Consider the following 21,586-nt stretch of genomic DNA (forward strand, 5'->3'; position numbering starts at 1 on the left):
GAGTAAGAATCTTCAGTTCATTCCGAAGAACAAGGCACCCTGCATCCCAGAAAAGGATTCTGAAGCTTCCCTGGGAGTTCAAGACCCCGGATCCAGATCTGATCCTAGAAGGGGTACTGTCACCAGCTCTTCTCATTCTTGATCCCCTCTAAGCAGAGAGGAGCGTGAGACCTACTTATTTTTCGACCACTCCCTACGCCGGCCGGGTACGGTGTCGGAGAGGAAGACGTTGCCTTTGACTTCAACTCCGATGCCTCTAACGGTGCCCTTATTCATCCGGGCTGATCTAAGGACCCTGATACAAAGTCAGAGTCCATGTTTTTACAGATATAATATTGGCCTGCATGTGCAGAGTGAATGGTCTCAGAGAAACCCCTTGCTCTCCTCTCAAGGGAAGAAGATTGGCCATTGACAGACTGCCGTGCTCCTCGGAAGCCCTAGACAAGTCGTTGGGCAGGTCTGCGAGGAAGGGTTCTCTAAGAGCAGGTTTCTGCGAGGAAGAGTTCTCTAAGGGCAGGGAAGTCATCCTGGTTTATTCTATCGTCCGTTTCCTGCTAGAGGAAGTACAGTGTTTTATCACCGAGGAGGCTTCTTCCCCTTACCTCTCGACCCCACAGTTTTCCCACTGACTTAAAGGTTTGTATTTGTGTAGGAACATATTGCAAATTTTAAGTTACACTTCCGACCGCATCCACCCTGGAAGCCCTAGGTGAAAGTCAAAGTGGCTACCTAGTGAGCCGGCATGGGGCTTCGATTTCCCCAGTGCTCAGGTAACTACTGACACCTTGTTATTGTATAATTTCATAACAACCAAGTTTCCAGTTTTGGTGAAATCATGCTCATATTAAAGGATTCAGGTTTGTATAGGTATGAAAAATATATTTGTTCCAACACGGAGAACTTACCTCGAACTACTTTCTTAGGAGTATCTGGGATCTCCTCCCTAACCGACCAAGAATTTTGCGCAGTTCCCCCATCTCCGTTTTCCCTTGTCGGGTCCCTCCGTGGCGGATAGATACGTGCCCTGAGGCGACCCGGGTTCAGCGAGCATGGGTGCGCTACTAGGTCTTTGTTGCCAGTAAGCATCTGGTCGCGCCGTAGATAACATCTCGCCGCTCTCTCTCACATCCCATCCAACCCACCATTGTGTTCCACATGTTCCCTTGTGTTTTCCCGTTCATATCCCTTCCTTGTGTTACTTGTGTTGCTTGTGAATTCCCTTATGGAATCCCAACGTTGTTTTCCCTGGCCCAAGGCCGGTAAGTCATGCAGGGCATGGCTCTCTTAAGTTGGATATCGATCCGCACACTTTGTGCTCCACGTGTCGGGGCAGATTGTGCTCGCCCTTGTCCACGTGTCCGGAGTGTGCGTCCTAGCCGGAACTTCAGTTGACATTATTCGGTACAAAGAAAAATAAGGCTTCGAAGCGGTCGCCGAGGAAGACTGGTATCGGTGCGCCGTTAACGTCTCCTTCAGCTCCTTCAGAGAGTGGTTCCCCTTCCCCTACCCAGAGTAGGGGACGAGGTAAGTCCGTTGCGGGGAATCAGCCCATTGCTGTTCCCTATGAGTCTGATTTTAACAAACCTGATTGCATTGTGCCTACGCAGACGAGTGTGGAGTCTGCTGTTGTGACGGAAGTGCTTTCCGTAGACGAGGTTCTGGTGCCTGCAGGACCCATCTCGAGTGAAGACCCGGTGTGGGGGAGCTCAGGAATACCAGCTCCTTCCCCCCCATCGTGGCAGTGCCTTTCAGGTACAGTGGTTTCAGGGGGCGATCAAGACAGAGAAAGGCGAGCTACGTGCTCTTCAGACCCCGACTCCATTGTGTGGACGGCGCCAAGGACGCCCTTCATTTCACCCATGCGGCAGGAAGAAGAGTTTTCTGGCTGGTTTGCCTCATGTGGGTCGCTACTCGCGCCCCTGGTGCCTTCTGTTGCGCTGCCGCCTGATTTCATGCAACCTGTCACCCCGGTAGCACAATTGCAAGCCCCCATGTTGGGGGCAGAGGATTCAGAGGACTCGGATAGCTCCTCTTCTTCTTCGTCTTCCTCGGACGTTACCTCGTCCTCCAGCTCTTCATCGTCGGAAGACTCCAGTGACTGGGAGATGAGGAAAAAGAAAAAGAAGTCGAAGAGGAAGAAGTCAAGCTCGAACTCGGGGCCCCACTAGGAAGAAGGCCAAAGTTGCAAAGAGGAAGAGTTCCAGAAAGAAGAGGTCAAAAGTAGGTAAGGTAGTGTTTCCCCCTCGCGGGTCGAACAGGGCTCTGTCCACTCCAGTGCCTGCCTCAGCGGCTGCTGGAGCCGCTCCCGTGCCCTTGCCCAGAGTCTCTTCGGCTCCGTCCACGCTTCGGATGCAGCCGTTGGCATGCTAACTTTCCCTTGCCCTTGCCCGGCAAGTCACCGGCTCCATCCGTTCAGCGGAGGCAGCAGCTGGCTCAGCTCGGCAACATTGTTCCTACACCTAAAGTCTCACCGGCTCCATCCAAGCAGCAGATGCAGCTGCTGGCACAGCAGGGCAGTCACTCTCCATGCAATCCTCCGGGAGGGGGTAGACCCATGACGGTTACCTCCTCCTCGAGGGCTCCATCCGTGATGGAGGCAGCCGCTCCCTCGAGCCGGACGGATGCCAGGGATACGGACGGCCCCACGGATCCATCCGTGATCGAGGATACAGCCGACACGGAGGATCAAGTGGTAGCGGGCTTAATTGATACGGGAGAATGTTTGCCTGATGAAGTATCCTCTTATAGGAAAGTATTGGCACTGATTCGGCACCACCACAGGCTAGATGAGCCCAAACCGTCCTCAGAATAGGCCTGGCTTTCGGGTTTGGGTAGGATGGTAGACAACCCGGTACAGCAAAAACCATCCTTGACCCTACCGGTGGCTCCTGACGTGTCCCTGGGCATGGACCACGTCGACCGGTTTGTCTTGGGGCACAAGAACTCCCTCAGGGCCAAAGGGTCCTTCAAGCTCCTGCCTGGACTGAGGACCCAGAAGAAATTTTATGTGCCAGACGGACTGCCTGCGGGGCCTCGGACTATGGAAGAAGCCGTCGCGGCTCTGAGCCAAGGCAGTGGAGACGACAGGATCCTTATCGCCCCAGTGGTCTTCTCTCAGGTGGAGGCCACTATGATGGAGGACACATCGCAGGACATCATCAATGTGGCCTCCTGGTTGGAGTGGTGGGCATGCACCTTAGCAGGTTTCCAACTCTCCCATGATCTCTCGGTGCCGGAGAATCAAGCTCTCTTGCATGAGCTCATACGTTCGGGGGCAAAGCCAGGAAGTTTCTAACGTTCCAGTCTTTGACTTAGACAGCAAACTGGATTTGTTCCGTAACTGGAATACAAACCACGCTATTTAATAGGGGTATTACTTTCGGCGTAGCTGAAGTGACAAGCCATTAATTTTTAACGAGGCTTTACTACCCACACCGCTAGTTAGCGGGGGTAGGGGAGGGTAGCTTGCCACCCCTTCCCTCTCACACACCTGTGCTTGAGCTCACTTTGCTCTCGGCTCGGATGGTGGTTGGACGTGTCCGCTCTCATCCTCGCCGTCATATGGCAGCCATTTAATTGCTTTTTTTTTTTTTTTTTTTTTTTTTCTTCTTCTAGTTCTGTATATGTGAAGTTGACCTCTGCGATCATGCGCACCTGCCCTGGGTTTCCCGACCGGGGCGGTCGGGAACATTCATGTCGGCGGTCGAGACTGATCCTCATGCCCTTTTTCCTTCTTGTAGGGGCCAACGGTGTGATAGCAACAACAGGTGTAGTGAGAGTCCAAACGGGATTTTTCTCCTTCGAAGGTTTCTTTGAAAGGAAAAAACCCAAGGTTCTTTCTTCCGTTGCCCAAACCTCCTCCGAAGCTCCCACTTGGTCGGTCTCTTTCGAGAGACCGTCGAGTGGTAACTTTACCGATGTACTGTTTACCAACCTCGAGGCTCGAGAGACGACATTGCTTCCCTTAGTGAAGCAGCTCCACCTCCCCTCGGGGGAGGATATGTCACTAACCTTATTTCAGCTTTAGTCCTCCTTTGGGCTTACGGGTTCGCCCTCCAAGGAGGTTTTGCTTAACTACATTCGATTGGGTCCCGCTGTCAAGCAATCGCCGTCACCGTCAGAGGTTGATCCTCTGTCTCTTGTCGACGTTGTGGTGTCAGAGGTATCCAATGCGGTATCACCCATCACCGCTGCCTCTCCAAACTCTACGGTAGCTGACGGCTTAGTTTCTTCCGTTCCTGTTCAACCTACGAGGGAGAAACTAAGTCCATCGTCAGTCTCTCCTGCTATTGTTTCTTTCCCTCGGGGGAGTTCACTTACAGAAACTCTTCTTCGGAGGACTGCAGAAGGTCAGCTTGCTGATCCAACGGCCCCCAGAGGGTGCATTCGTTGGAAAGCTCGCCTTCCTCTTCCCCATAGAAGCCTTCCTTCACCTGCGGTGAGGAGGCGCCTCTTTGGTTCAACATCTTCGATGCAGTCCACTGCAGAGGAGCCTCGAGACCAATCATCTATCACTGCTCCTGCACTGATCCTGGACCTTTCTGCAGATCGTTCGCGATCTCCTTCGGTGGAAGGTCGTCCTTTTAAAGGACACGTCGACCTTCCATCCGACAGACCTGCCGACCTGCCGTCACCATTTCTACATGGGCCTAATAAGGCTTCACCTAAGCACACTAAGGCGCGCCAACCAGATACGCGCTACGCGCCAACGAAACCTGACGAATGCTCCTTAGTAGCTCGTCAGGCCCCATCACTAAACCCTAACACAGGGCATCAAGGGCGTACGCACCAACACGCTCGTACGCCTCAACAGGAGCATAGCTCCATCACGCGCTATGCGCGCCCTCATGCGCATACGCGCCCACGTTCTCCTGCGCGCTAGGTCTTGCCTGCGCCTACGCGCCAACATTCTCCTACGCGCCCGCGCCCAGCTGCGCGCCAACACTCACCTGCGGGCCATCAACCTCCTGCATTCCAGCACTCTCCCGTGCGCCATCAGTCTCCTGCCAGTGCGCATACGCGCCCAACATCTAACTCTCCTGCGCGCCAATGATCTACTGAACGTAGTGCTGCTGGGAAGTCAACAAAGCTGACTTCTCCCACGTGCCAACCAGTACCATCGCGCCAGCGCTCACCTTTGTACCAGCCTTCTCCCGCACGCATCCGCGAGGATACGCGCGCCCCCTGCGCACGCTTGCCCATCCTCTCCAAAGGATGCGCACCAACATTCTCTCGCGCTCCCACGTGCCTCACATGATTCAACTGCGCGCCCGCGCGCTAGCGATCTTTCTCCTGCACGCGCGCCCTACGGCTGGTACAGGTGCGAGCGCCATTATTCTCTCTCGTGCGAGCGTCTATATCCTCCCGCGCGAGACTACTGAATTGCGCACAGCAAGGTCACCATCGCCTCATTCCCCTACCCGCAAGCGCATACCACCGCACATTATGGGAGAAGGGAAACATCTAGAGGGGTCCAGGATCCCAAAGCCACCACAGGCGAACCCACCAATGATGGGGACTCTTTCCAGGGATCCTTCAATCCCTGTCCCTTCAAGGGGTATGTCTGACAGCACATCTGTCAGCCAACAGCCCTGGTTCGGTGCACTGACCAGAGCCGTAACGCAGGCTTTCAAGCCTGTCTTCTCTGAATTGGGACACAGAACCATGGCTTCTTCTACCCCTTTGAAGAGAAAAAGAGCTCCAGACGTGGTCACTTCCCTAAGGGCGAAACTGACTCCACGCAGACCTTTGAGGCAGATTCCTTCCTTTCCTCAGACTGCCTCTCCTTCCCTTTCGGACGAAGATTTCCCGTCCCCAAGGGAATCACACGAAGAGAGACTCCCCCATCGCACCAATGGGGGAAACCTCTCCTCGCACCGAGGGGTCTACTCAGTCGGGGATTGAAAGGAACATGCCACCCTCGTCAATGTTGGAGTCCTACATCCTTCTCAGGAGGGAATCTAAGGACTCCAAAACATTGCCGAAGTCTTCTACTAGGACTAGGATGGAGCCAGCTAGGCACTTAGGGAACGTCCGCGACTCTCCCCAAGAAGAGCCTTTGGGGACAGAAGGAGACTTCGCTGCAAATCCTACAACACTAGGAGACCAGCAAGAGTCAGAACATGCGTTTTGGCAAGTTCTGACTCTAATGAGGGCTCTCAACGGGTTTTCCGACCCAGAGATCCCTCCTCGAGAGGGCAAGGACACGGTCTTGGACCGTGTCTTTGGTACTCAGAAACCCTCCAAGACCAGTGCAGCACTGCCCTAGTCTCAACGGGTTAAGAGTACCAGGGACAAGATCTCACAGTAGCTCTCTGAGATGTCCTCCTCCAACCGTTCCGGTGCCACCAAGAAGCTCCTCCCACCTCGTGTACAGCAGAGGAGGTACTTCGAGATCCTTGAGGAGCCTTGTTTAGCTCTTCCTCTTCACCACTCGCTGGAAGAGCTAACCAGGGGAGTCCCTCTTGAGGGACACTCCAACTGGGAGGTCTCATTCTCAGCAGCTGAGATTCTCAACCAGGAAAGTTGCGAAGTGTGCTATGCAAGCCACTTCGTGGCTCGATATCTGGTGGGACCTTAGGTATCCTGATACATTCTGAGGATTTCTCCAAAGAACGTACCAGGAAAGCTATGGAAATCTTCCTTCTCTCAGGTACTCGCACGATCGAGTTTCTGGCCCACCAAGTCTCGAACTTGTGGGCAAATACCATCCTGGAATATCGGGATGCAGTAGCTGAGAGATTCCATTAGAAGGTCCCTAGCATGGAGATCAATAGGCTCAGACATTCCTCCATAGAGGGGTCTGTTCTTTTTGAGCCTAAGGATGTGGAACATGCTGCTGAGAGGTTGAGGAAGTCTCATCAAGACTCCCTCCTTCATAGGGCTTTAACATCCAAGCCCTATAAGCCTCCAGCACCACAGAAGTCCCGTCCAGTCAAGACCACTAAGATGACAACAGCAGCAAAGTCCTTGGTGTCTAAGCCCTTTCCTGTTAAAGAAAGGAAAGGCAAAAAGTCCTCCAGGGGAGGCAAGAATCCTAGAGGGAGCAGCCGAGGCCGCAAACGCTAGGATAGGCAGTCCCCCTGCATGTCCACCAGTGGAGGGATGCCTACAAAGTTGCTCAAACAGGTGGAAGCAACTCGGGGCCAATTCCTGGACAATCTCTGTGATCAGGTTAGGATATCGCGTCCTGTTCATAACCTCTCTACCTCCCCTGACGACGAATCCAGTGTCATTGAACTCCCTTGCCATGGGATCGGCAAGGGGGCAATCCCTTCGGGCAGAAGTCCAGACCCTGTTGAAGAAGGGTGCTCTCCAAGAGGTCCTCGACGGATCCCCAGGCTTCTTCAGTCAACTATTTCTTGTGAAGAAGGCGTCTGGAGGCTGGAGACCAGTCATCGACCTCTCAGCTCTGAACAAGTTTGTCGAACAAACTCCGTTCATCATGGATACGGCGGACACGGTAAGACTAGCAGTAAGACCGCAAGACTTCATGTGCACACTGGACCTAAAGGACGCGTACTTCCAGATCCCAGTCCATCCGTCTTCAAGGAAGTACTTGATTCACCCTAGACAACAGAAAGTACCAGTTCAAGGTGCTGTGCTTCGGTCTCTCCACAGCACCACAAGTCTTCATCAGAGTGTTCACCCTAGTATCATCTTGGGCACACAGGATTGGCATCCGCCTCGTCCGTTATCTGGACGACTGGTTAATCCTAGTAGACTCGGTGTCAACCCTTCTTCAACACTGAGACAAACTTCTGAGACTTTGCCGAGATCTGGGGATCATGGTAAATCTCGAGAAGTCTTCACTGCTTCCCACTCAAAGACTGGTATACAGTACCTAGGCATGATTATAGACACCACTCTCCACAAAGCCTTCCCATCAGACGACAGGATAGCAAGGCTGAGGAAGATCGCAAGCCCTTTTCTCAGACGAGAAGAACTTCCAGCCCAATCGTGGTTACGTCTCCTCGGTCACCTTTCATCGCTGGCCCGTCTAGTTCCCAATGGTCGCCTAAGGATGAGATCCCTCCAGTGGTGACTCAAGTCTCGGTGGAATCAAGCGTACGACTCCCCGGACATCCAGATCCCCATGGGACCTACGGAACTGACAGATCTCCAGTGGTGGGTGGCAGACAAGAACCTACGAAAAGAAGTGGATCTTCTCGTCCTCCCCCCAGATTTGATGCTGTTTTCGTATGCTTTGAAAAAAGGGTGGGGGCCCCACGTGCTGCACCACACGACTTCAGGCCTGTGGTCAGAGTCAGAAAAGTACCTCCACATAAATCTCCTAGAGATGAAGGCCGTCTTTCTGTCCCTTCAACAGTTCCAACAGTACCTGGAAAGTCACTCTGTGGTGATGATGAGCGACAACACCACAGTAGTGGCCTACATCAACAAACAAGGAGGTACTTTTTCGCAGCAACTATCCCATCTAGCAGTAGAGATACTGAGATGGGCCGAAATCCACTCGATACCAATATCAGCACGCTTCATTCCGGGCAAAAGGAATGTGCTCGCCGACGACCTGAGCAGAGCATCTCAGATAGTGAGTACCGAGTGGTCTTTGGATCATCTAGTAGCCAACAAAGTCCTGACTTTGTGGGGTTCTCCGACTGTAGACCTCTTCGCAACGGCCCTGAACTTCAGGCTCCCGCTGTACTGTTCCCCAGTCCCAGACCCCAAGGGTTTCTGGCAAGATGCTTTCCAACAACGGTGGGACAACATCGACGTTTACGCCTTTCCCCCGTTCTGTCTGATGAGGAGGGTACTCAACAAGACCAGAACATCGGTCAATCTTTCAATGACCCTCATAGCTCTGCTATGGCATCATGCAGAATGGTTCCCGGACCTTCTGCAACTCCTAATGGAGCCACCAAGAGAACTCCCTCCACGACACAATCCACTCAAACAACCACATGCCAACATCTTCCACAAAGCCGTAGGTTCACTACGGCTTCACGCCTGGAGACTATCTAGCATCTCCTCTCTGAGAGAGGATTTTTGCAACAAGTTGCGATCAGGATGTCTGGACACCTGCAAAAGTCTTCAGCAGCAGTCTACCAGGCAAAGTGGAAAGTCTTCTGTGGTTGGTGTCGTGGAAGGGGTATCTCTCCACTCGATGCCACTATTCCAACAATAGCGGAGTTCCTCGTGTATTTGCGTGAAGAAATGCGCCTTTCAGTCTCGGCAGTGAAAGGTTATCGTTCACCGTTAAGTCTCGCCTTCAGGCTGAAAGGAATGGACATTTCCTCATCGCTAGAACTTTCTCTACTCATATGTAGTTATGAACTTACCTGCCCTCAGTCGGAAGTGAGACCTCCCCCATGGAACGTGGTTGGAGTTCTCAGGTCTCTTAAGAGACCTCCCTATGAACCATTACGCCAGGCATCAGATCGCCACCTAACTTGGAAGACAGTCAGCGAACTTCATGGTCTCTCGTATGACATTGCCCATTCAAGGGGATGGGGGGAGGTGACGTTCAGCTTCGTCCCTGAGTTTATTGCTAGGACTCAGAATCCAGGAGAAGCGGATTCTCGATTCGACTCCTTCCGGATTTCTAGTCTCCGTACTGTAACAGATGACCCAGACCATCTCTTACTATGCCCAGTAAGGAGCTTGAGGCTGTAACTCAAAAGAACAGCTGCAGCCCGTCCTCGTGTGCCAGCACTATTCGTCAGCACAGGAAGGACTAAGAGGAGGGTCACCAAGAACACCATCTCTACATGGATTCGCAGGGTCATTGACCTGGCTCTGAATCCAGACCCTCCTCCGTCACGTCGCCCCAGAGCACATGATGTCAGGGGCATAGCTACGTCCCTGGCCTTCAAAAGAAATGTTTCAGTGACGCAGGTTCTTCAAGCTGGGGTGTGGAAACGTCAAACAATGTTCACATCCCACTACCTGCAAGACGTGACCCACAGGAGACTCGATACGTTCTCTTTCGGTCCTGTGGTGGCTGCACAACAGCTGGTTTAAAACCTCAAGCTCCTTATTCGACAAGTAGCAGAACGTTGAGGGCATTGTTACCCGGTTTTAGTCTGCATGAATGAAAAGGTTCGACTGGCCCTTATTCTTTTCTTCATCATCCCCTCTCTTGGGGAAAGCAGCATCCTGGGTTCTCTGCATAGCTGACCTCAAACCACTGCAGGTAAACCATGCTCCCTTGTGTTTCTAGTATTAGGATTAATACTGTTACGTCCCCATACCCTGACGAGGTGGTATTGGGAAAGTCCTAGTCTACAAGTTTCCATCTAAAGAACTTCAGAACAACTTTCTAGGACGAGTCACACTTCATACCTCCACACACAGCTTGCGTAGGCCGCAGACCTTGCGTAGCAAGGTTCTAGCGAGGTGCAGGGACTCCTTATTTCTTGGGTGCTTACACACTCAAATAAGGAGTCCCCGGGCAAAGCCAAAAGCCAGACTGGCTGGGACGTCCATCCTTCCTAATGGGTGAGTCACCCCTATTAAATAGCGTGGTTTGTATTCCAGTTACGGAACAAATGACAAATTTGTAGATAATTTGTATTTTTCCTAACTATACAAACTTTAGCTATTTAACCAAACTTGCCCGCCAGCCCTATCCCCCTTGAAGTCCTACCTCCAAGCAAAGTGAGCTCAAGCACAGGTGTGAGGGTTTGTGGGGGGAGGGGGGGTTAGCAAGCTACCCTCCCCTACCACCGCTAACTAGCGGTGTGGGTAGTAAACCTTCGTTAGAAATTAATGGCTCGTCATTTCAGCTATGCCGAAAGTAATACCCCTATTGAATAGCTAAGGTTTGTATAGTTAGGAAAAATACAAATTATCTACGAATTTGTCATCTTAAGAAGGAGGGATACGGTACTTGACAGGCTCCCTCGTAGACTCCCCGAACGTGAGGCCAAATTCCTGAGGAATGCTTCGGTGTGGGGGGAGACCCTGTTCCCCCTACAGACGGTAGCAGAAACCATGGAAAGAGTGGGGAAACTGAAAGACTCGGCTGAGCCTAGGCAGCCAGCAGCAAGACGCCCTCCACATAGAAGACCGTCTGTGGACGGGGCCTGCCCGCCTATGCCACTAGCTAGACAGGAGCCCCCCTCCCCTTCCTGGCATCAGTCCTCGCGGCCCCCCCTCAGAGGTGGTGACCCAGCCCAAACCTCCTTTAGACAGAAATACTCGGGCTCGAGACGAGGTCTCTCAAACCGTCTCCCCCTGCCACTGGTGGGGGGATGCCTCAAATCACATTGGCAAGCATGGCAAGACAACGGTGCGGACCCATGGACCGTGGCAGTACTGTACTCAGGGAGGGATACAGGATTCCCTTCCTGACAGAGCCTCTCCCTCTGATTCCCAAGCATTGGGTGGAGTGGCTGGCCTCCAAGGATCACATGAAGAGAGCAGTCTTGCGGCAGGAGGTGTCGGCCATGTTGGAAAAAGGAGCACTACAACCCGTCCGGGAATCATCCCTGGGGTTCTACAGCAGGCTCTTCCTGGTGGAGAAAGCTATGGGGGGGTTGGTGACCAGTCATCGACCTCTCGGCCCTGAACAAGTTCGTCAAGAAGACGTCCCTCAAGATGGACACGCCGAAGTCGGTACTGGCAGCCCTGAGGGAAGGGGATTTCATGATGTCCCTGGACCTCAAGGACGCCTACTTTCAGATCCCCGTACACCCCTCCAGCAGGAAGTTCCTCAGGGTGAAGGGGGGAACCCAGTCTCTACAGTTCAGGACCCTCTGCTTTGGCCTGTCAACGGCTCCTCAGGTGTTCATGATGGTATTCACCGTAGTATTAACCTGGGCACACAAGCAGGGCATCAGGCTGATCAGGTATCTCGATGACTGGTTGCTGCTTTCAGCCTCAGAGGCAGCCTTAAAGGAGCAGGGGGCAAAGCTGTTACACTTCTGCAGAGAACTGGGGGTTACCATCAATCTAAAGAAGTCCCAGTTAGTCCCCACTACCAGGATGACGTACCTAGGGATGGTCCTGGACTCCCAAGTAGCAAGGGCATTCCCCCCTCTCAAGAGAGGTTGGAGAATTTGGACCATATAATGCGATCATTCCTAACAAATGCACCAATGAGAGCCAAGGATTGGCAGAGACTCGTGGGCCACCTGGTCTCGCTAGAGAAGCTAGTTCCTCAGGGGAGGCTCAAGCTGAGGCCAGTCCAGTGGAATCTGAAGGACCTGTGGTCACCGGGAGACCCGCCTCAGTCCTTACTCATGATGACTCCAGCCACCTGAAACATGCTCCTCTGGTGGTCTGACAGGGCGAACACCCTACGAGGGGTGCCGTTCGCGTCCGCTCCTCCGGAGATGTTGCTCTTCACGGACGCGTCTAAGGAGGGGTGGGGAGCCCACCTGCTCAAAGAGACAGCAGAGGGGAAGTGGTCCCCGGAGGAGAAACTCCTCCACATAAACCTGCTCGAGCTCCTGGCGGTTCAAAAAACCCTCCCAATATTCGCCCATCGCCTAGAGGGAAACACAATAGCCCTCATGTGCGACAACGCCACCGTGGTGGCCTACATAAAGAAACGAGGTTTGAGGTCAAGGGAGCTGTGCGATCTCACGGCTCGGATCCTGGAATGGGCCGAGAAGAAACACATCATGCTCACAGCCAGGTTCATTCCAGGGAAAAGAAACGTGCTAGCCGACGGCCTCAGCAGAGCAGGGCAAGTAGTCGGGTCGGAGTGGTCCCTACATCCACAAGTGGCCCAGAAAGTCTTACAGTTATGGGGCTCACCGGTGATAAACCTGTTCGCCACAAGGCTCAACACACAGCTCCTCGTGTTCTGTTCTCCTGTGCCAGACCCGGCAGCAGCGTTCGAGGACGCCTTCCAGCACTCTTGGGACGGACTCGGCGCGTATGCCTTTCCCCCCTTCTGGATTCTCAGGCAGGTGCTCAACAGACTCAGACAATCAAGGGCTACAATGATGACTTTGGTAGCGCCCTGGTGGCCGGAGAGGGAGTGGTTCACGGGTCTACAGGACCGGGCCACCCTTCCTCCGTGGCCCCTACCAATAAGAGAAGATCTGCTGCACCAGCCCCACTTTCGGAGGTTGCACGAAAACCCTCAGTGCCTCCAGCTACACGCGTGGAGGTTATCAAGCATCTATTAAGGAAAGAAGGATACTCAGAGAAGACAGCTTCATGGATGTCAGGGTATCTTCGGAAGTCCTCGAGCGTGGTGTACCAGGCTGTGGGCCACGTTTGTGAAGTGGTGTGCCATGCAAAATCTGAGGCCCCTCGATGCATCAGTCCACAAGATTGCAGACTTCCTGGTCCACCTGAGGAACGACCTGGGGGTCTCCATCCCAGCCATCAAGGGGGTCCGAGCAGCCCTGGGGCAGGTCTTTCAACTCGGAGGCATCAACCTGGGGGCATCTCACTAGATTTCCTTGCTCATCAGAAGTTTCGAGCAGTCTTGTTCCCCCCGCGCCCCTCGGGTGGCCAAGGTTCTCAAGGTTCTGACAAGGCTTCCCTTCGAACCCCTCAAGGATATCCTAGATAAAGACCTCACCCTCAAGACAGTGTTCTTGCTGGCTCTGGCCTCAGCCAAGCGCGTGAGTGAGCTCCACGGCTTGTCATTTGAGGTCTCGCACTCGAAAGGGTGGAAGGACCTGTACTTTAAGTTTCTGCCTGAATTTGTGGCCAAAACACAGAACCCAGCCATTGCAGACCCAAGGTTCGAGGGGTTCTCGGTCCTGGCGATCCCTCACTCGTACAACCCGGAAGACATGCTCCTGTGCCCAGTGAGAACAGTCAGAAAATACCTTAGCAGGACAGCCAGACTCCGGCCGGGCATCAAAAGTCTGTTTGTCTCCTCAGGCCCAGTAAAGAAGGCAGTGTCAAAGGACACGATCTCCTTCTGGCTTCGGCAAGTCATCAAGAGAGCCTACGCTGAGGGGTCCACAATTACGGGTACCCCGCGGCCCCATGATATTAGGGGTCTTAGCACTTCTTTGGCATTTGACAGCAACATGGCAGTAGGCCAAATCTTGCGAGCAGGCACATAGTCCAGGCAGTCCACCTTTACGGCCCACTACCTGAAAGACTGCATGAGGAAGTCCCTGGACGTCTTCTCCATTGGGCCAGTGATTTCCGCCTTGTAACAAATTTAGGGCTAAAGCCCCGGGTAACCCGAGGGAAGTACTGTAATTGCAAGCGACACAAGTTTTCTTCTTACTCCCCTTTCCTTGTTACCCTTTTGTCCCTTTCCTTCCCTCCTCCCATGTAAGAGATGGATGTTGTGGAAGCTCATGTCCGGATTATGCCAAAAGGTGAGTTACACATACAAGTATACTTTTGCGTGCTTCCCCTGACTCTCCTACTCTGTTCTTTGTGTCTTCTGGACCTAGCTCCTATCTAGGTCCCGTGTCCTGGGATGGTAGTGGTGGGTCTTCCGGCCTGTAAGTCCACCCCTGCCTCCTAAAGTGTAAGTCTCCTAAGAAAGTAGTTTGAGGTAAGTACTCTGTGTCGGAACAAATTACAAATTTTAAGTAATTTGTATTTTTCCTAACAGTACTTACCTCGAACTACTTTCGGGTTATTGCCCGCCCATCCTGCCTCAGGTGACTTACAGGAGTTCGAAGTAGAACACATATGCCTACTGGCCACAAAGACCTAGTAGCGCACCCACGCTCGCTGAAGCTGGGTCGCCTCAGGGCACGTATCCATCTGCCACGGAGGGACCCGACAAGGGAAAACGGAGATAGGGGGAACTGCGCAAAATTCTTGGTCGGTTAGGGAGGAGATCCCAGATACTCCTAAGAAAGGTAGTGTAAGTACTGTTAGGATAAATACAAATTACTTAAAATTTTTGATATTGCATATAAAAATTTGTGTTTTACAAAATGACATGTAATTAAGGCACAGTATCTCAAGTCCTCTTACAACTTTGTTTTTATTTGAAGGTGTGGCATGCCAAAGCGCAAGCGGCCAGCTGAAGGGGAGGATGGGGAGGGCGTTAATGCTGGAATTGCCTCGGGGGTTGCTTCGTCACCCGGGTCAGGTACACCAGCAGCTGCTGCCACACCCCTAGCAGAGGGTCGACCAAAGAGACGCAGAAATGACACAACTCTGGTAAGTGGAGTTCATTTAGAAAAGATGTAACAGAGTTGATGCAAAAACCATATTTGTACCTGCAAGGGTTTTAGAACCAGTGATTTTAGCTTCGAAGATAGTAACTACATTAAATTTGATAAAACTCATAAAATCTTAACTGTTAGAGCACTGTATTAGATTGACTGCTGCTTGTGTGTAAGCTGGAAAAATTGCATTTAGTTGATGAGGGTGAAGTAAAGATAGTTATCAAACATTCCAATACAACTTCAATCATTACAGTATTACATACTGTAATAAGAAATGTGGAAAGAAAGTGATTGGAGCATTGTAGCAGAGAACATAAAAAATAAATGCGATAGTTATGTTGTTATTGGCAGATTCTAGTGTAGGTTGCCTTTTTTTTCTAGCTAAATTACAAACTTGGTAAAAGAGTTAATTATTAAGATTTAAGTGGAGGCTACAAAAGATCATAATATTTTATGTATATTTCATTGCACAGTATTTTAAATACTAGTACAAATTAATATTTCCTTCTTTTTATTTTACGTAAAAGTCAATGGAGATGTATTTTGCTTGATAGACTTAGATATATAATTTTGCGTCATGACTTAGATATATACCTTGTATATGTTGAAAGTATTATTTGGATGTACTTTTCATAGGAGTCGAGCCATGTTACAAATGTTATTTGCAACAACCCTTCAGGCCAGCTGCCTATTTCTCCTTTCAGGTCTTATCCTACCAAGCTATACACATGAACTTCTTTTTTTTTTTCTTTTTTTTGTCCAGTAGACATCTCCCCATTCAAAAGTAAATCTTCTGGGGGTGATTCCTTCTAGTTGTAGTGGTTACTCTCAAGTCCTGTTGAAATCTTTTTTAAAAGTAAAGAGATACTTCATAAGCATTTTTGACTGTGTATACTGTATATTGTAATCACATAAAATTATTTCAGGTTGATACAATCCAGTTCATATTTGATGCATTACGAAATAAAAAGAAAGATGATGATACTTATACATGTGAGCCCTTCCTGCGTGTTCCAAAGAAGAAAACAGAACCTCAGTACTACGATATGATCAAGAATCCCATTGATATGCTAAAAATTCAGCAGAAGATCAAAACTGATGTATATAATGACTTGGATGAGTTTTGCAAAGACGTTCAGCTATTGGTAGATAATGCTAAACTGTATTATGCTAAGGTAAGTACAATTTGTTCTTACACAGATACACACCTTTGTCCTTTGATAGCAGCTTGATTGAAGTTGGAAACTAGGCTGTTAAAATTTTTAATGAGGTGTTTTAGGTAGTTAACCCGCCAGCTCAATTGAGTAGCCACTCTGACTTAACCCACATTGTTGCACAGACCTGCGCTCGGTGTTCCAAATTTGGTTTATTCAGTTTTTTTTTTCCCACTTTCAGACTGCTTGCTTGGTTTGTGCTAGTGATTTGGAGAAGCCACAAGTTGGTGTTCTGTTTTGCCATGGAGTTTCCTGCCTTTATTGCAGAACCTTCATGAGCAAGTTGGCCATGGTTCCCCATTTTTTGTGCCCTTCCCCTTGTATTGTGGCATCTGATCTTTTGCCGTCACCCTCCTCTCATGGGGAAGGCGACAGTGGTCATCAATATTGATCCAACCCTAGGGTAAGCCCAGAGTTAGGTGGCTGTGTCTGCTTCCCATTGAGGAACAGGTATTCCTTTTGGGGGAACCCGAAGAAGTATTTATGTCAGGTGATGATGCAGTCAACAATAATGCCTTAAAGAAGTTTTGGCTATCTTTAGGTCTGGAGGGTATTCCATGGAGGGAAAGACTTGCAAACCTAGCAAAGTCTTTTTCCACCACAACAACGGAAGAAATCCTTGACATACTCCCTCTGTACAACTCACTTTCCCTGGAGGCGCAGTCGGTCCCCGATTCACGCTTTCAGGGTCACCATCACTTTAAAATTTTGTCTACAGGTAATGGAAATAATTGTCTATGGCCTCTTTTGTCTCCCAGCCCATTCCCTTTGACTTCACTCTCTGATATGCTTCGCCTAGTTCTGCTTGTCTTATGAAGACGAAAAAGAGAGACTCCTTGCAGTGCTGTCTGCCAACCTTACTCCAGCTGTTAAGAGGTGTAGCATTACATCATCAGAAGACGAATCTCCTATCCAAGGAGAAGAAAGAACTACGAGATGTTGTGTATGCTCTCATACTTATGAGCAATCACCTATTCACACACACATAATTGTGAGTGTGTGCTTTATATTTAGCGTGTATTCTTCTGATGTTGAGTGTTCACTTGCTCGATCGTGTTCTTCACTTGGTGCACATTCTTCGGACCTCGAGCATTCACAAGCTTGAGCGTATACCATAAATGGTGCTATGTTTACAAACAAGCTTGTTCATCTGTGTTCATTTGCAATCTCGCTCAGTTTTTGGCCCGCACTCATTGGATCTTGCTGTGATACATGTTTGCGCCTGCTCCATATTTAGCACAAATTCTTCTGAACGGTAAAATTCTCCTGTTTTGGTTTGCTCATCTATTTGCACGAGTGAATGCTCTGTGGATTTATACTCTTTGGAATATGAACATTCATCCATTCATGTCCACCCTTCGGTTGAAGCTCACTCTTCCTTGTGCTCTTATGTTGGCACACTTTCTCCAGTTGGCGAGTGCACGCTATACCCACTCATGTTGTCGCACATTCTCCGGTTAGTGTGCGCTAATGAGTGCTTATGCTCACCAATTTAGGAATATTCACCTGTCTTGAGACTACATATGCTCTCCTTTGACATCTCTCTCCACTCCGAGAGAGCTTAGTTCATGAGCGCTCACTCTTCAAGTAGCATGCATTCGTCTGGTCACACGTACTTGCGTTCACCTGGTCGCAAGCATTCTTTGATACGCCTATGCTCTAATCTTCACACGCTGTCCTCCTTATGGAAAGTTCTCCTCTGCAAGCGCACTCTACACGCGCCCAGGTGTGTTTACGTTTTGACATACTGTACATACTTCATTTAGAGAAAGATCTTTTACTACCGCACGTTTCTCTGTATAACGAACATTCTTTTGTTTGCTAGCACATACTCCCAAAGTAGAATGCTCTTACCTGTACCGGCATAATGACCAGCCAGCTATTTGGGGATAAGTCGTGTATTAAAGGATGAGGGTTTGTATCTGTGTAGGAACAAATCTCAAATGTATTTTTCCTAACCATACAAACTTTACGCCTTTAGATTTTATTTCCAGCCTTATCCAACCTGCAAGCCCTAGGTAAAGGTCAGAGTGGCTACTCATTGAGCTGGGTGGCGGTGGGGCTTCCTTCTCTACCCGCCAATAACTACAGACACCTCATTATAGATTTTAACAACAGTTTCCAGCTTCTCTGAAATCATACTCCTATCAAAGAAAAAAATACAAAAGTCTTTGAAAATTTGTGATATTCTGATTTTTGACTTACGAATGTAATCAGTTACTCAAGTTACATCTATTTGTCTGAAACCTTAAATTCATTGTTTGTATTACAGTAATGTTTAAAAAGAGCATTTTTATTTTTTTAATTAAATATTTACCACTGATTAAGAGAACTTTTGAAATTTAATTTAGGGTGAGTACTGTATCCATAAATAATTGTCTATATTGAAGATATTTATATCAGTATTGGCTTTGAAATAAATATTAAAAATTGGAATAAATATGGTAGAAAAACTTGAGAAATCTTAGAGATGCTTTTTTATAATAATTATCTGCAATTCTTAGTGGAAAGTTGATAAAAAATGTGTAAAATTTTACAGTCCACTGACGAATATAAGGATGCCTGCGAACTATTTGAGATTTTCTTGGTGGCCAAGGATAAAGCACCAGAGGAGATCAATAAGGAGAAGTTGAGATTACAGCAACAAGCCGAAGAGGATGAGAGGCACATGAAGCGAGTAAGTATGATAATATGGGTTTCCTTTCTTTACGCACTCGTTCTTGTTAATTTGGAACTGTACCCTAAAGTAGATAAAAGGTAAAGCTTTTTTTCCGTTTACATTGCATACTGTGATGTAATCATTATAAAACTGCTAAACTTTAATTCTTGTGATTAAAGATTACATGGTTATCATGCCCTTGAATAAGGTCCTCATTCAACTAAACATGGTGTTTTTTTTTTTCATGTATAAATTTCACTGTTTCAAAAGTGAAATGAATCACTAGATAATTCTAAATTTCATAAATCAGTCACAATTTGGATTGTTTCTGAGCTTTACAGGTACTGTATTAGTTAGTACAGAATGCTTCTGTACTATGAGGTATTGTGAATTGCATGTGACTTCACTCAGTCTACAAAGGCTAAACTAGTTGGAAGTATAACCAAATGTTACTGGTAAGTTTCCAATATTTAACTTAGCCGGTGATTATATAGCTGCAACTCTGTTGCCCGACAGACAACTCTACGGTAAAAACTCGCCAGCGATCGCTACACAGGTTGCGGGTGTGCCCAACAGCGCCATCTGTCGTCCAGATACCCAGTACTCAATGTAAACAAAGACTCAATTTTCTCTCTGTCGAGCTATCGACAAGACGTACTTACTCGCTGTTGCTAAACTGGAGTTTTTTCACAACTAATTGGTGAAGTACTTTATTCTAGTTTTGAGCTTTCGCTATGCAGGTGTTTTATCTTCATCTTAAATCTTGAACTCGTTTTGGATAGATTTAATTATGGTGACAAAGAGAGTATGGACTTTCTTTCACTTTTAAATGGCCGACCCTTCCCTTAGACGGAAGTGTGTTTAGGCTTTTAGTAATTATATCACGTTATAGATTTTCCTCTATATATTTTATATCTCTCCGCCTTTATTAGGCCTCTTCGATTAACTTTCCATTTATTATAAACATATAAAAAATAATTTTAATGTTTTGTTTATATAGACCTTTCCTGAGAGTAGGCGGTCCTAACTTGGAAACCGAAGTTAATCAACGTTGAGCCCTTTATATCGTAATTAGCTTTTAAAGAGCTAAGGATTTAAAACTTTTTAAAGGTAATATTTTATGAAAGAATTTCTTTGATAGTCTTCATACTGTTTTCAAAGATGAACTAACGTTTAGTTTATTTATGCTACGCAGTTGTTGACGTTCAGGACGTTCAACATGCGCTCTATCGTTACGATAGAGAGAGAGTGTATCACGGTTTCACTTTGCAGTAAGAGTAAATTGATTCTAACGTTTTGTTCATTCTTTCTTAGCTTAAATGTTTTAAATTCTATTTTAAAGGAACTTTTTATTTGAAAAACCTTTCAGTTTTTTCCTTTAGTCAAATAACATGTTTTTTTGACGAAATATAATTGGGCTCTTCTCTTAGGTGCGAAATCAAGAGAGAAAGAGAGAGAGAGATAGAGACGGAGGGAGAGAGAGGAGAGAAAACGTTCCGTTCAAGCGGGTAACGTTGTTCTCGAGTTACTCTCGTCCCTAGTCGCTGTACGGGGAGGAAGGATAAAACGTTTTAGTTTTTTATTCTCGTCCCCAGGCTATGTGCGGTGAGAGATTGAAAACGTAGTTATATGAACTAGTGTTTAGTCTCTTTCCCAGCCACTGATTTTTTTATCTTAAAATATGTTTTCTGTTTTTTGCTGGTATTAATGAGCTTGCATTATATGACTGATTTCGCAATTACTACCTTTTAATGAAGGGTAGAATTGCGTGTTTCAGGTAGAAATCAGTAAAAGTTTCGATTTCAGTGAAATAAGTGCAAAACAGTAAATCGAAGCACCAGTGAGTGTGGACTCTGCTTGTAAAGCATTGCCACCACGGTAGGTCTCTCCCTTGCTTGAGACTCAGCTTTTATCGGACAAGGTTCCTGTAGATGAGGAAGTTGCTGTTCCCCCTCCTACTGATATTCCCTTGAGGACTCTGTCAGATGGAGAGGAGCCTAAAGCTGCTTAGCCTCCTATGGACTTTAATTAAATCATGATGATTTTTTTAAGGATCTTTGTCCGGATCTTTTTGTAACTGCTGCTCCTCGTTCGCCTAAACGTCAGAGCTTACACTAGGCCTAGCTACTTCGAAGCCGTTGTTTTTAAGCTAGTGCTCTCTCGCTCTCCTAGAGAGCTTTACGTTGGCTAGGCGACTGGTTTTTCACCAGGAGGAGTTTGGGGGATACAGCCTTTGCTTTCCCTTCTTTTAAACTGGTTTATAGAGCGAGAGTCTGATATGACACGAGAGAAGTTCTCGGCTTGGGAGTTCATGCCTCTGCCCAGATAGACTTCTCAATTCTCGTAGACTCTCCCTGGCTCCTGACCAGGAGACGCTCCAAGTTGTTTACAGGTCAACTTCACAGCTGTTTTCGAGCCTTTGAAGTTTTGCTGTACAATTATGTCACGCATAACAAGGCTTTCAGGGATGGTAAACGGTACCGCCTCAGTCGCTAACCCCGTCTGTTGCCACACCTGCTCCCGTAGACCCTAAATGGGCTTTGCTGCAAGACATGCAGTCCAAGCTTGCGTCCTTGATAGAGGACTTTAATGCGGAGAAGGTTGCTACCGAACCTTCTGGCCAACAACCTTCCAACCGGTCG

The 21,586-nt window shown here is 48.5% G+C and overlaps 1 protein-coding gene across 8 annotated transcripts in view; it reads left to right on the forward strand.

Annotated features, from left to right (window-relative positions):
- Window positions 1-21,586, forward strand: part of polybromo (protein) — a 118,785-nt gene that overhangs the window by 13,388 nt on the left and 83,811 nt on the right. For all 8 annotated transcript variants that reach the window (XM_068374421.1, XM_068374419.1, XM_068374424.1 and 5 more), the window contains exons 2-4: window positions 14,895-15,063; window positions 15,998-16,246; window positions 18,825-18,962. In XM_068374421.1, the coding sequence (XP_068230522.1) occupies window positions 14,902-15,063; window positions 15,998-16,246; window positions 18,825-18,962 (549 nt within the window). In that variant the 5' untranslated portion in view covers window positions 14,895-14,901. The remainder of the gene's footprint in view (window positions 1-14,894; window positions 15,064-15,997; window positions 16,247-18,824; window positions 18,963-21,586) is intronic.

This window comes from Palaemon carinicauda, chromosome 5 (genome assembly GCF_036898095.1).
Source record: "Palaemon carinicauda isolate YSFRI2023 chromosome 5, ASM3689809v2, whole genome shotgun sequence".
NCBI lineage: Eukaryota > Metazoa > Arthropoda > Malacostraca > Decapoda > Palaemonidae > Palaemon > Palaemon carinicauda.